Genomic DNA, 14,792 nt, shown 5'->3' with positions numbered 1-14,792 from the left:
GCTCTCCTGGTGGWGTGTGAGGCTGAAGATGCAGGAGTGATGGTGTGCCACTGGCAGGCCAGAGAGGGCTCTGACCTGGCCCTTGCCTGGCACATGGCAGCTGTCTGATTTTGTTTGGCAGTCTCTAATCTGCACAAAAGGCTGGTCTGGAGGTAGTCTTTGGCCCCAGGATTGAGCTGTAATAATTTTGGAGCCTTTCTTGTCACTTCTTTCAGAGGTGAGRAAAGAGTTGTTTGACAGCTTGAATCTCTGGCTGCTGAGTTCCCTGCACACTGGGCTGTGGAGGAAAGCTTGGTGGACAGGGASAATCTTCAGTGTGTAGCTCTGTGCTGTTGGGACTACAGAGGAAGAGGGTTCCCAGAGGGCAGTGAGGTGTCAGAAGTGACATCCATAGTACACCTTTCTTCTTTCTACTCTGATTTTTTTCTGCTTTTTTTCTGCTTTTTTTTCTGCTGGTGGTTTTCTTGTGAGAATGTTTTTCAGGCTGCCAAGCCTGCCTGCATTTTGCCTTGGATTTTCCTTTTCTTTTTTTTCCACTTCCTAGGCATTGGTGTTTGTAAGGTGCAAAAAGGTCCTCTGCACAGCAGCACTGGCTGAATTCTGCCTTGGAGCAGGAAGTGCCTCCTGAATGAGACACACATCTCTGCTTGTCACTTTGAAAAGCATCATTGGGAACCCTGCATTTCCAGTGAGCTTKATAAATGCTGGAGGGAGATGAGGCAGAGGGTTCAGTGTCTGCACTGGGCTTGGGGCAGCAGAGGAATAGCAGTGTGGTGCAAGCTGCTTTGGAATTTGAAAACCAATACCCACTCCAGCCTATTTCTTGTAGCTTGCCCCAGATGATGCATGGCGATGCCCACACTGTAAGCAGCTGCAGCAGGGTAGCATCACACTGAGCCTCTGGACCTTACCTGATGTTCTCATCATACATCTCAAAAGGTTTAGACAGGTAAGGATGCCTGTAGTGTTGCTGGAGGACTGCTGAATGATGTGAGTAGACCCTCCTGTTTAGAAGCAACCATTCTATCCTAAGTGTTCCTCACCTGGAGTTTCCCCAGGTGTGGTGGCCTTGGGCCTCTGCAGCTCATGCTCTTCTGTGTACCCAGGAAGGAGACCGAAGGATGAAACTTCAGAACATGGTTAARTTCCCCTTGAGTGGCTTGGACATGACTCCTCACGTTGTGAAACGTAGCCAGAGCAGCTGGAGCCTGCCATCGCACTGGTCACCTTGGAGGAAACCTTATGGCCTCGGCAGAGATCCTGAGGACTATATCTATGACCTGTATGCTGTCTGCAACCACCATGGCACCATGCAAGGGGGGCACTATACAGGCAAGTRTCCTGCTATGTTACCTTGGTGGAGGTTTTTGTAAGGAAAGGGGTTCTATTTCTGTATGGAGTCAGAAAGGGAGTCACTGATGGAAGCAGAGTGCCACAAGTTACAGAAGGTGAAGTGAATGGAGCCACTCTAAATGATGTTCGGTTCTGAACAGTAATGTTGGACAAAGAAAGTCCTGAAAWGTAAGCTGTTTATTGTGTCCTGGGAGCCTTAGGTTTCCATCTAGCCAGTCAGACTGGAAGATGATGCAAGAATAAATCTTTTCCTCACATTCTCCTCTGATCCATCATAGCAGATAAGGTTATGTTAAATATCATACAGCAAACCTGAGAGTAGTAGGAGTGAGGAAAAGTCTTACATAATATATTATTTCTTAGCATATTGCAAGAATTCTGTCGATGGCCAGTGGTACTGCTTTGATGACAGTGAAGTGCAGCAACTTTCTGAAAGYGAAGTCTGCAAGCAGACAGCTTACATCTTGTTCTACCAGCGACGCACAGCAATCCCCTCATGGTCTGCCAACAGCTCAGTGGCAGGTAAGCCCTGGTGGCACTGTCCAGGGGTGACTGTATGTTGTCTTACATGGACAGTTTGTCCTGAAGAATTTTCTACCAAGCTCTGCTTAAGTCCCCACTCTGTGTCCCAGAACTCATTGAGGCTTGTCTGAGTCTGTGGCTGTGCATCAGAGGCTTTGGAAACCTGCCACCTCTTGTGCTAAGGCAGTTGTGGCAGGGAGACTGCAGAGATGGGGGAAGCCCCTGCATCCTCACGGGTGACTGCTCARAATTGCCCTTGTCAAAACCAGGACATCAAATTGTGACTTGCTGCTTCCCTGTGGCAGCGCCGTGTCCCAAGGACGCACGTGTTGGTGGAATCCGGGGTGAGCTGTGGGCAGGTGCAGACTTGGTGACCTTCCTTTGGAAAAAAGAGATTTTTGTGCTGATGGGATCACAGTTGAAATGCTGCCACTGCCTGCATGCTGGTATTCACAGCACACTGGGACAAGTGCAGCTCTGTCTTCCTATTCTGACCRTAACTTCTCCATAAGAGTAAAGCCCCATTCCTTGGCAGTGTCTGGATGCTGAGGCCGTGAGGGTCAGCTCCAGGTATCTGCCAAAGCCAGAGCAGTGCAGTATGTACCTGACTCTCAGGTGTGACAGGGTTTTGTGTGTGTGCTGACCTGTGCTGTGCCTGCTCCTTGCAGGCTCCACGAGCTCATCGCTGTGTGAGCACTGGGTCAGCCGGCTCCCGGGCAGCAAGCAGCCCAGCATCGCCTCCGCCGCCTCCTCGCGCCGCACCTCCCTCGCCTCGCTCTCCGAGTCGGTGGAGCTGACTGGGGAACGGAGTGAAGATGATGGTGTGTATCATTGTTGGGCCCACTTGTCTTTCTGTTGCAAGATCCCTGTGAAAATAGCTGCAACGTCTGTGGTTACAAGGGACAGTTACTCCAGCAGCTGGGAGAGGCAGGCGCTGGCTCGGTAGGAGCACAGGTGGGCTTCTGTCTCATATGGAAGTTTGGAGGAGAACAGAGTAGGAACCTTAAGGAGCCTTTCAAAGAAAGCAAATGCCATCAACAAAACCTCTCAGTCAGGAACTTCTTGTGCTTGTGTTCTCTCTGGGTCTCACTGCATCACCTTTGCAGGGTGGCTGACACAGTGCTGACAGATTTGGCATAGGCACTAATTGCTCCTGTGCTGCTGGCCGGTTCCAGGGAGTGGGAAGATGCAAAACCACTCATGTGRAAGTTACTGTTCAATTCCTGTCTTTGCCTGGTTCCTCCACACAGYGCCTTGTAAGTTCTGACAATGTGGAGCTTCTTGGGTCAGTCAGAGCATTTGGAAAYTGATGTGGAGATGTCCCTGCAGCAGTGTTGTGACAGCTGTCAGGTCTGGCCGTGGAAGTTACACTTCTAAAATACTTACATTTTGTGTTTCTAAATACAATTACATCACTTGATCTAGAGGTAGGAATTCTACTTTGCCTTTCACAGAATGCTCTGTAAAATATTCTTTAATACAGAATCATAATCCTAGCTGGTGATCTCCTTGCCAGTTTCAAGGACTTTCAAGGTGGAAAATCCTGTGTTTGATCTCCTGCTGCTCAGGGATGAGAGAAGAATCTGAGTTACAGAGGCTTCAGAAAGTTTCTCCTGGGTGACCCCTGGCAACTAAAAGTTTTTGGATTCCTCATTCAGTTTTTGTGCAAGAAGCTGTGCCCCCAGCCTGCATGGAGAGACCCATAGTGTGGTGTGGGTGGGCTGCTTGACTCTTTTGAGGGAATGTGGATGGGTGGGTGTTGATAAACCAGCTGCAGCCTTGGCTTTTTCACTGAGACTGTCGCTTGCTTTCTCTGCAGGAGGATTTTCAACTCGACCATTTGTAAGGAGTGTCCAGCGTCAGAGCTTGTCATCCAGATCCTCTGTCACCAGCCCACTGGCAGTGAGTGAAAACGGTGTCAGGCCCTCGTGGTCACTCTCTGCAAAACTGCAGTTCCGCTCCAACTCCCCATCACGCTTCTCTGGAGATTCCCCTGTACATACCTCTGCTTCCACCCTGGAGAAGATTGGGGAAGCTGCTGATGATAAAGTCTCCACCTCATGCTTTGGCAGCCTGAGGAATCTCTCKAGCAGCTACTTGGAGCCCTGTGACAGCAGTCGGCGAGAGCACAGGACGGCTCGCAGAGCCCCTTTGGCTGTCATGGAAGGGGCATTCAGGGAAGAGTCYGTTGTAAGGACATCTAGCTCAGACCTTTCAGATGGGTATGGTAAAAGCTCTGTGCAACCAGACAGGAATCACCCTGCTCTGGACCCTTTTGATAACAACAATCAAATCGCCTTTGTTGACCAGAGCGATTCTGTGGACAGCTCCCCAGTGAAGGAAGCGAAATCCCCAGGTGGAACAGGGCTGGCTGCAGAGAAGCCACATGACACCCCTAAGAAGGGTCACAGCTCCAAAGGAGCTTCTGAGCCAGACAAAAGTTTGAGGAAGGGAAGGACAGTCTCTGCTACCCAAGAGACCAAAGTCTCTCACTCTTCTCCTCCACTGAAGAGTTCTCAGAAAGCTTCTCGGTCCAGAAGTAAGACAGACTCTTCAAGGGTCAGTGGGCGACACGGGTCTCCTGCTCCCACTCAGGCTAGGAAGGACCACAGCACGAAGCCCCTGGAGGCATCTGTCCCATCGGCTCAACAGAAGCAGAAGTCAGGTTCTTCTCCATCTTCCACAGCTGCCAAGAAAACCCCATCAGGCTCATTGACTAAGGGCTCTTCTTCTGGGAAGAGCCGGACTTCCGACCGCAGCCTCAGCAGGGAGGGCTCCAAGATCAGTCTGGGCTCGGATAAAACGAGCGTTACCAGCGGCTCAAGAACGAGCTCTCCRCGGATCAGCCACTCCAGGAGTGACAGCAGGGCAGTGGACAGCAAGCATGTGCGCAGTTCCTCCATGGCCAACCTGCGGTCTCCAAATGTTGGGGCRCGTTCTGGTTTGAAGAGGGACAGCAAGTCAGAAGAGAAGGGTTTGTCTTTCTTTAAATCAGCCTTAAGGCAGAAGGAGACACGGAGGTCAGCAGACCTGGGGAAGACAACCATGCTTTCAAAAAAGACAGGGAGTGTCAGTTCCAAGACAGGGAGTAAAAATGTGCTGGAGGACAAACCAGAGAAAGGTGGTGTCCCACCAGCCTCTCAAACCAATGCCAACATTACTACAAAAGAAAAACTTGTCTCAAAAGATGCCACATCTAACAAACATTCTCTGCTATCCAGTCGCAAGTCCAAGTCTTCCCAGCTAGATCCCGGAGTCCAGTCTCCTCCTTCCAGTGGCAAGCAGTCTGCTGAAAAGCCGCTGAAAAAATTACCTTCCAGCATGCAGGTGTCTGTACGGCCTTCTCTGGAACCTCAGTGAAATGCTGCAATCCAGGTGTCTTTTCTTCTGCTGAGAAGCTAATTTATTCTGAGCTCTTGTTTTTTGTTCATGTGCCTAATGTATGTTTTGAGGAGAAGTTAACTGCAAGTTGTTAAAGCGCCTTTGATTCTGCCATCAAACCAAATAGCCACAGGCAGCCAGCACTGGTGCAAGTAGCCTAGCTGGAGTCGTTGTTGAACATGAATGCAGCTGTCCCATAGCACTTGTACAGGAGTCTCTGTCAAAAGTGCAGCAGCTTTCTTCAGATTTGAGGGTTGGAATCTGACACCCAGTTGTACTGACACTGGTGTGCTTTGTAGAGCTGTGAACTGATATTCCTTTGGTCTTGTTCCGAGTGGGCTGTGTCCACACTGGTGTATGGCCTTGTTCTGAGCTGTGGAGGATGCGAAGGAAACTGGAGAGACTGTCGCTTCTTTCTGCTCTCAACTCTCTCTCCCTGCTCCCCTCCATTTTCAAGCTTTCTAAAGGGCAATATTTCAACACTAATGTTGTTTCTCAGGTATATACTCAGCCAGTATAGGAGGGACTAGCATTAGTGACGGACAGAAAGGTACCTGTGTGTCTCTGTGCGYGTGTCTGTGTAATAGATTTAATTTTTGCATTCCAACAGCAGGAAGTTTGAAACCTAACCTGCAGTTTTTGTTGCTATGTCTATGAAGAGTTTTGTTTTGTCCATACCTAAGGCAACCTCTACCCTGTCCTGTTTAACTACTTTCTTCTGAAATGCTCTACTAAACAACAGAAGAAATCCCTGGGCAGCAGCTGGTGGCCAGTTCATCCTGTGGAAGGAGTGCCATAGGAGAGCTGTGTCCACACACCTGGATGGCCATGATGCTGTCAGGATGCCCCTGTTCAAACTCCTGGGAAGCATTTCCTAATGTGCTCAGACCTTTATCATAGTGTGTAATTAAGCCTCCCTTATCTCCAGGGGTGATGTTTAGATCAAGAGTCATCCTGCCCTCTCTGAGCATGCTTTGACAGGCCCCTTTGTATGGGTTGGAGGGGCTGTACGCAATCCCCCAGAGCAGTTTTCCTGCTCTCTAGAGTGCTGTACGTTCCTCCCTCTGGCATGCTTGTCCCCTCCGCATGGGTCTGGCTGCCACGTGTCCCTCAGTGGAAGGTTCCCCTTCTTGTTTGGACARCAGCCTCCATCAGGGTCAAAACACTACATCTACTGATGTCTTTGTTTACATGCCCTTCTTACAGGGGAGATTCCTCAAGTTCTGTAAGGTTCCTCTTAAGGTGGATTTATTAAGTCCTTTTACATATATGTGGTGTAATATTTTTTTTTTTTTAAATTCCATGAGGTTTTATTGATGTGCTGCATATCCTTTATGTCCACAGCCTCTTGTGTAGGTTGTGACAAGCTGGACAATGTGCTGGGCACTCTCTCTGCTGAGTGAGGTCTGTGCCTGTCCTGTCCAGTGGCAGAGCTTCTCTGGGCATAGCTTGGGGCTGGGCACATGTGTGCTCTGTCCCAACAGTATAACAAACTAGCCTGTGCCACCTCCCTTGTCCAGATGCTGCTCACCCTGYAGGCAGCCTTGTCCCCAGGGTTGCTGGGCACCTTGCTGCTCTATGACCACTTTTCTGCTCACCACACACCCGCAGCAAGCTTGGGAGGGAAGGGTTGGGGGTAGCTGGCACCTCGGAGTGTGTGTGGGGCTGAGCTGGGGGTGCCACCGAGCTGGGGTAAGTGTATGAGGGTGAGCCCACCTGTGGTGTAACCCTTGCAGTGTCCTGGTGATGTCCTGCTGCATCCCCTTTGTGTGCCCCAGCAGTGCCCACAGCCTGCCCATGTAATGCCCTGYGTGTTCCAGTCTGAACATGACTGTCCCCTCAATGCGTTCCTTTGCCCGGGCATTGTTTCAGTCTCATTTATTGCAGCGACAAGAAGCAAAGATTGCATTGCTTGCTTCTGAAATGTATGACTTGGATTATTCTTGGATTATTTTCTGTTATATCYAGCAGAGCAGATAAGACTTGCTTCACATTGCAATACTTAAATTACTCCCTGAAATGTTGATGTTGAAGTATTTGTTTGAGGTTTTATCTGTATTAAGGTCTTACACTGTCTTGGCTCTTCTCTTGTAACAACTCTTCTAGCAAGAATGTAATTCCAGTGGYTTATGCTGACTCGGTTTGGGATCTTTTAATAGACAGAACTACTCTGTGCATTTTACCGTGGACATTTGTGAAAGGTTATTTTTATCAAATGACATTTTCTTTTCATGCCATCACTCACTGAAGGAGTTTAAACTGGAAGCTGGTGTGTGGGTTTCGAGGTGGTTGTGCTCCTGTGCTGCTTGACTGACTGAAGGGAATTTGAAGCMGTGTCCGAATTGGTCTTTTAGCTGAATGCCAGTTCAATGTTTGTATTGGAGCAAGAGAATAGTCCTTGAAGCTCCCATCTGGGCAGAAGGGAGATGGAGGTCCTGGTATTCCAGCAGCTGATAAAAGTAGTTGAACCTCTGTAATCCCATGAGATGCAATCTCATTCTCTTTCTGCACATTCCCTGTAATTCTGATGAGAATTGCTGCCAGCTCCAGCACTGTCTGCTCCCTGTATGCTGCCAAACTGGATTTCTCTGTCCCTCTGGAATGGCAGCTCTGGTGCACAGGCTCCTTGCTCTGCAGAGAGGTGTGAATGGACAAGAGGTGTTGCACTGACATACCCTCATCTCTGAGCAGGTGGGGTGCTGCTCCTCTCTGGTGGGTTTTCTGCTCAGGAGGGCTTGACTTGGGATATCCTCAGGCAAAATGGTTCGACTTACAAGGGTGCACCAGAGTTCATGTGGAACACAACACAGGCACCAGGCAAAATGTCAGAGTGTGTGCGTGTAGTCTGTGGGAAGTGCAGTGCCTGCTCCGTGTCTGTGTCCGCTCTGTATCATGGCACTTGGGAACTCGGCCACTCACGTCACTCTGCACCTCTGCTTGTTGGTGTCACACATCTTCAGTAGGAAATGAGCTTCCTTGCACAGCAGAGAGTTGAAGGGTATGGGTCTGGGAAATGCTGTTCACTGGGTGTGGTAATCAAAGCCTTGTTCCTGTTACAGTCATGACTCCATCAACGATGTAGGATAAATGTTTCTGAAACTGAATGTAGGTATTACAGGCCCTATTTAGAGGGATTTGGGAAAAAATCAGCAGTCTTCTCTCTGTGCTTTAAAGCAGACTTGTCTCTTGTCCCTTTCAAGTGTAGGAATTCCTGTCCATGGTATTGTGTTGTCCAGCTGCCAGGATGTGGTATGGTACCAGGAAACACTCCAGAGAGGAATCTGCCAAGTCCTAGATGCCAACACCACCTTGGCTTTGCATAGGGATCCTTCAAGCAGCAACATCCTGAGCCTGTCCTGGAGCAGCTGCATGTACATGGTCATCTCTTAAAATTCTTGTTGGCCATCGGGGGCACTCATGGTTGTGGGGGAGGTGGGCTCTGCTAGCTCCCMGAGGCCACTGCTGGCCAGGGACCTGTGCCTCCCCTGGGTGGGGCCTGGAGGTCTCATGGCASTCTGGGTGGGATGAGAATGGCTGCTGCCAGGTCTGCCCTGCCAGTCCTGCTCAGCCTGGCTGGGGATGGCGGGGTTTGGGATCTTACTGCCAAGGACTTGGAAGCAAAGGTGTACAGGGTGGCCTCATGGTGATGGGAAATGCTTGGGAAGGGGGAGGCCCAGCAGTGACCCTGCTCCCAAAGAGGTGAGCTCTGAGGCAAAGCAGGCTTTCAGGCAGTGTGTTTCCGATAGGCTTTGGGTTGGACTCGCCTGCGCCGGTGTGTGACTTGTGTTTCACTCTGTGTCACTAGTCTGCCACTTGCTCCTGCTCCTGGAACTGGCCCTCTGGGTGCAGGAGAGCAGCGCCTTCATTCCAATGCTCGATTTCTACTGGAGTCACCTAGAGACTTTTTTTTTGCCCTTTTTGGGCTGTGTCTTTTGGATAGTGTTTAGTAGTATTCAAGTTATAAGCACATTTTCAATGACGTGTATTGAAGAGGCACCTTTTATTTGTATTAATCACATTTGATAGACAATTTGGTGCCTGCAGTTCTCTGTAACTTGTGTCTCACTTTGGGTATGTAAATTGTTAACCCTTTCAGACTTATCAAATACCGATTAATAAAAACAAGATGCTTAGGATAGAAAGCTAGCAGCTTAATTGCACTTCTCCCACTGCAAGTGCCCTCATCCGCTGTCGCTGCAGGGGTTTTGCTTTCTGAAGCTGAAACTTGAGCATGACCAACCATTTTTCTCGGTGCGAGGCAGCTTGCATGGCCGTGCTGTCCCTGATGCATGTCCCTACTAACTATGCAAGCCTCTAGCCCAGTTGTGGCCGTGCTCGGCGTTGGAGCTGCTCCGTGAGCTCTGGAGCACCGCTTGGAGTCTGTGCTGCTGCCTCGTGGTGCAGCTGCTGCTGGCACACAGGAGCATGTCCCTGGGTTCCTGCTTCCTTTGCACATCTTTGACTCTTTTCCTTTGCAGGATTCTGCATTACTGACAAGGCTGGAGCGTAATGTAAGGTTAGAGGGATTGGAGCAGGGAAACGAGAACAAATTGATTTGTATTTTGTGTTGTTTTTCCTTTAGTTAGCAGGGCATCCTGGTCAGGGTTGTGTGTGTGTGTAGCTGCCGTTCCATGTGATGTGAGGGCACGCCTGTGCTGTGAGGAGGGGCAGGCAGGCTCTCACAGAGCTGCTCTGAGTTTCCATGCGAGGGGAGCAGCTCCCAGTTGTTCTTAGCCTGCCCACACTGGTCTTGGGGTTTTGCCTGCCTTCTTGGGGGAGCCTCAGCTGCCTGTGGGGTTGCCTGTGCTGCCTGTCTGTGCTCCAGAACCCTGCAGTGTTGGGTTTGAGCTGTGTCCTGTTGGACAGCAGGTCCCCCTGGGGCAGTTGGTGAGGGCTGGCCTGGGCTTCGTGCAGGTCCCTGGGCTCCTCCTGCTTCTTGGCCCCACAGCATCGGTGCCCTCCCACTGGTCAGCTGGCATGGAGAGGGTTTGGAAACAACATTCCAAATAATTTTACTGTTGGGTGTTGTTTTTTTAATTTTGGTTTGGTTTTTTTTTTTTTTTTTTTTGGAATCTTAGTCATTTGCCTACTAATCCAAAAGAATTTGGCAGTATCTAATGATACCTGTGGAGGGAACTGAAATTTAGTTTTAATCTGTGGTGAGATGAAAGTCCTACATGGTTTTCTCAACAAAAGCACCRTAAAGCAGTTTTTTTTTTGTAAAAGAAAAGCACCTGAAGACTTGTACAATGTCTGTGTTAGGTCTAAAGGCTTAGGGACTCTTCTATTTTTTTAAAGGCGATAGCACTCAATTTATCTGCAAATAGTGTTTTTTAAAAGACACAGATTAAAACTAAGTGTAACCATCAGTCCTGGCTCACTCTGCCCTGCAGTGCACCTGTGCCGGCCTCAGGCTCGTGTGGCATTTGTGAGTGCAATAAACCCCTTTGGAGGTGCTACATTGCCTTGGGTAGGGTGACACAAGGGAATCCAGGCCACAAGTGGCTCCATTATTGTCCTGTGGCCTTCCAAGTATGAATTTGTACAGATTTGCTCACCACCTGTGCCTCACCATTGGTTAAAATTGAATTTTAAGTCCTGTTGCAAATGCAGTTTCTCTACTGGACACAATGTCAGATTTTACACTGGAATATCTACAGTTCTCAAACTGCATGTCACATCACTGTACCTGGTACAGGGACGTGGGGCTTTCCCACACCTTTGATATTCTCCTCTGTATTTTAATGTTTTTGACCTGTACAGTAATTGGAGAGCAGGCTGTCTTTACTTGGGGTTGAACATTGTACCATAAATTTTAAATTATTTGAGGACAACTGCATGAGACTGTGTCAATGCCTTTTATTATTTATTTGTATGTTTTATTATTCGAGGTGTATGCACTTTTAATATGCAGAATTTATATTTTTATGTTAAAAATCATTTTCTTTCAGAAAGAAGAGTTTGAATATGAGGAATTGGAATTAAGTGCAAAAAGGGGAATATGTAATAAAATACAATAAATTTATTACTAGGCATCCTTCCTGAGTGAGCGTTTTTCCAGGCTGCAGCCTTGCCATGTTCCTGCCCTTCCTGCTCTGGGCACAGGATGTGGGCATGGGCTTGGGAACTTGGTCCGTGTGCCCTGACCAGGATTTCTTTGGCAAAACCAAACCCRGAGGCCTGGTTTTGGGCACAGACCTGTGTGCTGGGGAGGGGAGACAACGGGCTCCTACATTCCCTGTGTTGTTCCTGATGCTTCTYTCTCCACAGACCATCAGCCCAGGTCCTGCAGTGCTCAGCCACGGTCCCGAGAGCAGATGTGGGACCTGCACCGGAGCCCTTGTGCTGGTGAGTTTGGTCTGTGAGACCTGGGGCCAGGGGATGTGATCTGGCTCCTCTTTGGAGCTGGAGGGCTCACACCTGCTCAGGYAGAGGTGAGAGTCTTCCCTGTCCACCCTTCCATGCCTCATGTTGGCACTCAGCCCCCCACTGAAGGGGTTTGAGGGCTCTCGGCACCAGAACATTCCCTGCCACCCCCAGCCCCATCCATACCCGCTGCCAGCCACAGCAGTGAGACCAAGCTGCAGGCTGGAGGACACATGGATCCTATGGCATTTGGGGCCAGTAGACCTCCAGCCAGATCCCCACACCTCCAGGAGACCCTCAGGCTACCCCTGCCTGTAAYATGGCCAAAGCTATTGAGGGCAGGGGTGGCCTGAGGGGCTTCTGCCTGTTTCCTTCCTGCCATCACCAGACACCGGAGGCTCGAAGCTCCTCCAGCTCTGTCCTAATTAAATGCTATTTTTCCTTTAGCAGGGAGTGCAGCGGTGGCTCCAGGCACAGAGGAGAGTGTGGCTGCCAGAGGGGAATATGGATGGGCTGCTCCTACTGGCACCCACCTCAGTCCAGCGAGGATGAGGATGGAGCAAGGCAGAGGGAGGACAGGCTGCTGCTCCTGGCTGCTGAACGGAAAACCTCTGTCCTTGGTGGATCATTTCCAAGTGACCCCCTGGTGTGGGAGAGCTGCTCCAGTTGCCACGGCTGCACGCACCATCCCTTGCTGGGCTGCCCAGTCTCAGGGCAAACAGGGTGTGAAATGCTTTAGTGATCCAGTGTGTCCTCTGGGTGGAAGAATGGAAGGTGACGTGCCCCACCCTGCCTGGGGGCCTTTCCACTGCAGACTCTGATCCTCCCATTCCTGTGAGCCCTCAGATCACTGCAGCTGGGGCTGGGTTGGGCTTCACAAACTCACCTTTTAGCACRATTTTTGATTCTTAAGGGKTTTTTTCCTCTCTTCTCCCTCCTCTGTGCATATTTTTGCAGGAGGGGACTGTTGCACATGTCAGCAGTGTTGTCAGTGTGTGCCCCATGCCCCTTTGATGCTCACCAAAGTGGGAGTTGCCCCTGAATTGTTCCCCAGATCCCTCAACTGGTTTTCCTGATCTCCCATTGCCCGGTTGTGGTTMCAGAAATGGTGATGTTGGTGTGTTTATCAAAGCTGTGCTGCATCAGCCGTTGCCCACATGGGCTCCTGGGGGATGCATGGCCCCTGCCAGGCCCCGCTCTGCAGCTTTGGTCTGTGTGTGCATCCATCCTGCAGGTTTTGGGGAGGTGGAGCTGAGCCCCTGGGCGCTGGGCCAAGGAACTGCTCGCTGCCTTGGCCAGTCACGCACACAAGTTCCACTCTTGCCGTGTACCAGAGGCACTGCTTCACATCTTGTGTAGAAATGGGGATGGCAGATGTCRTATTAAATCATGGGGTCATCACTTATTTATAGGTGATTACATTAAAGAGAGATTAATATAGCCAAAGGCTTCGCAGAATTAGAGTTAATGTACTTGTGTTTATTATATTTGCCAACATTTCTCCAATCCAGCTGGGTTTTTCTGGCCACAGGATTTAACAGAGTGCCCACTGCCATTCTCCAGCCTCTCTGGGGGGGAGGGGGGTGAGATGTCCATGGAAAACACATGAGAACTTTGATCTTGGCGTGATCAATTTTTATTGCCTCCCAGTTTATGTGGGTCTATGGGGAGGGCAGGGCAGGACAAGGCAGTGGTTAGAGTGGGGTCGGGAGGGGAGCCCAGGGTTGGGGCTCCCAGCTGTTGCTCCTGGGCTGGGATTATGCTGTACTAAACYGGGATTAGATTACTGCAGAGCTGGGCACAGGTTTCTGACACCCTGGGGAGGTGGGTGTGTCCCAGAGGAGCAGCAGTGGGGCGTGCCAGGTGTTCCCTTGGTCCCTGTGCCTCCAGATCCTGCTCTGGGGCTGGCAGCTGCCTGTCCCATGGGCTGTAGGTTGGCTGCTCACGGGGGCACTGACAGTGCTCCCCTGTTGATGGGTAAACCAGAGAAGCCATGAACACCCTGTATTTGACTGGAGGAACTGAACCACATGGGTATGGTTACTGGTTGTGAGGTGGATAGGGTGGATGTGCTGCCTGGCAGGACACCTGCCTGCCTCTGAGAGCCAGAACAACACCCAAGCTTTGGGAAGCCATCAATAAATTGTAACACATTAGGCACTGTCACCTCTACCTCTGGACTCTTAAATTTTGCTCTAATTGGAGTATTGTTTTTCCTTCCTCAGCACTTTTTCCYCCTGGCCAGGTATTGATCCTGGCTCTGTGGGGATCTGGCCAACTGTTGGCRATTTATGGGAACATAAAACTAGTCCATCGTAGAGCAAAAACACAGCTTTTAATAAGAAATGGTGACACCAGCCTCTGGCTGCTTCCTGCATGGATTTACCTTTTAACAGCGGGTGAACAGGTTGGGGGCAGAGGGGCTGTTGGGGGAACTGAACCACTGGAAGCTCCTTGGGCTGGGCCACCTTGTGGGCAGGGGTGGCCTCAGGGGCTTTTGAAGATGTGTGTGGGGGGGTCTCTTGTCTCCTGTGCCCCTTCCCATGTAATTGAGGGTCTGCCTGGGTCCCCTGACCCTCCCCGCCCCAGGTCCATAATGTGTCCCCTCTTGCCTGGAGTTTGGTGTCACTACTGAGGGTGACAGAAGCTGGTGGGCAGCAGGCTGGGCTGGGGCTGGAGAGTGGAGGCTCTGCTGCTGGGCAACCTTCCTAATTCTCACATGTCCTTGCTYCAGCTCCCTCAACCCCTTTGCCACTCTCTGGTGAGGGATGCTTTGTAGGTTGAGGTGGGTTGTGGATTTCCAAACCTGTGGATCTGTCACRCTGCTGTGTTCCTGCAGGTTTGGGGGTGTGGGGTCCCTGGGGAGCAAGCCCTGGGAGTAGGAGGCACCTGGCACTCACAGCCCGGCTCCTRCCCCTGGAGGAGCTCCTGAGCATCCCATTAGTACCAGCCCAGCCAGCCCTCTCCCATTTTGCAGATGGACACGCTGTCTGTGTCACTCAGYGCCAGGGCACGTCGTGTTGGTGTCCCAGTGCTGGAACAGCTGCTCTCCCTGCCATTTGCTGCCGTCTAATTGTGGTTTTATTGAAATGAGTCTAAATTGTCTGGGAATACATTAGCTCAGTGTCTCCCTGTGGCTCACACTCCGTATGGATGTGAGTACTCTGCAG

The 14,792-nt window shown here is 50.5% G+C and overlaps 1 protein-coding gene across 3 annotated transcripts in view; it reads left to right on the top strand.

Annotated features, from left to right (window-relative positions):
• Window positions 1–14,046, top strand: part of USP31 (ubiquitin specific peptidase 31) — a 32,857-nt gene extending 18,811 nt beyond the window's left edge. Inside the window, exons 12-18 of one of the 3 annotated variants that reach the window (XR_008965662.1) lie at window positions 830–949; window positions 1,107–1,332; window positions 1,717–1,875; window positions 2,544–2,696; window positions 3,695–5,250; window positions 11,527–11,604; window positions 12,073–14,046. Coding sequence is in view for 1 of the 3 variants with exons in the window: in XM_057371180.1 (XP_057227163.1) it covers window positions 830–949; window positions 1,107–1,332; window positions 1,717–1,875; window positions 2,544–2,696; window positions 3,695–5,235 (2,199 nt within the window). In the remaining 2 variants the exon portion in view is untranslated. The other 2 variants (XR_008965661.1, XM_057371180.1) reach the window with 2 other exon arrangements.
• Window positions 14,047–14,792: the final 746 nt, after the last annotated feature.

Source organism: Malurus melanocephalus, unplaced genomic scaffold (genome assembly GCF_030028575.1).
Source record: "Malurus melanocephalus ecotype Western Australia unplaced genomic scaffold, MMel_1.1 scaffold_143, whole genome shotgun sequence".
NCBI classification, from domain to species: Eukaryota; Metazoa; Chordata; class Aves; order Passeriformes; family Maluridae; genus Malurus; species Malurus melanocephalus.
Note: the sequence above shows the minus strand (reverse complement) of the source record. Positions and strands in the feature narration are given on the sequence as shown.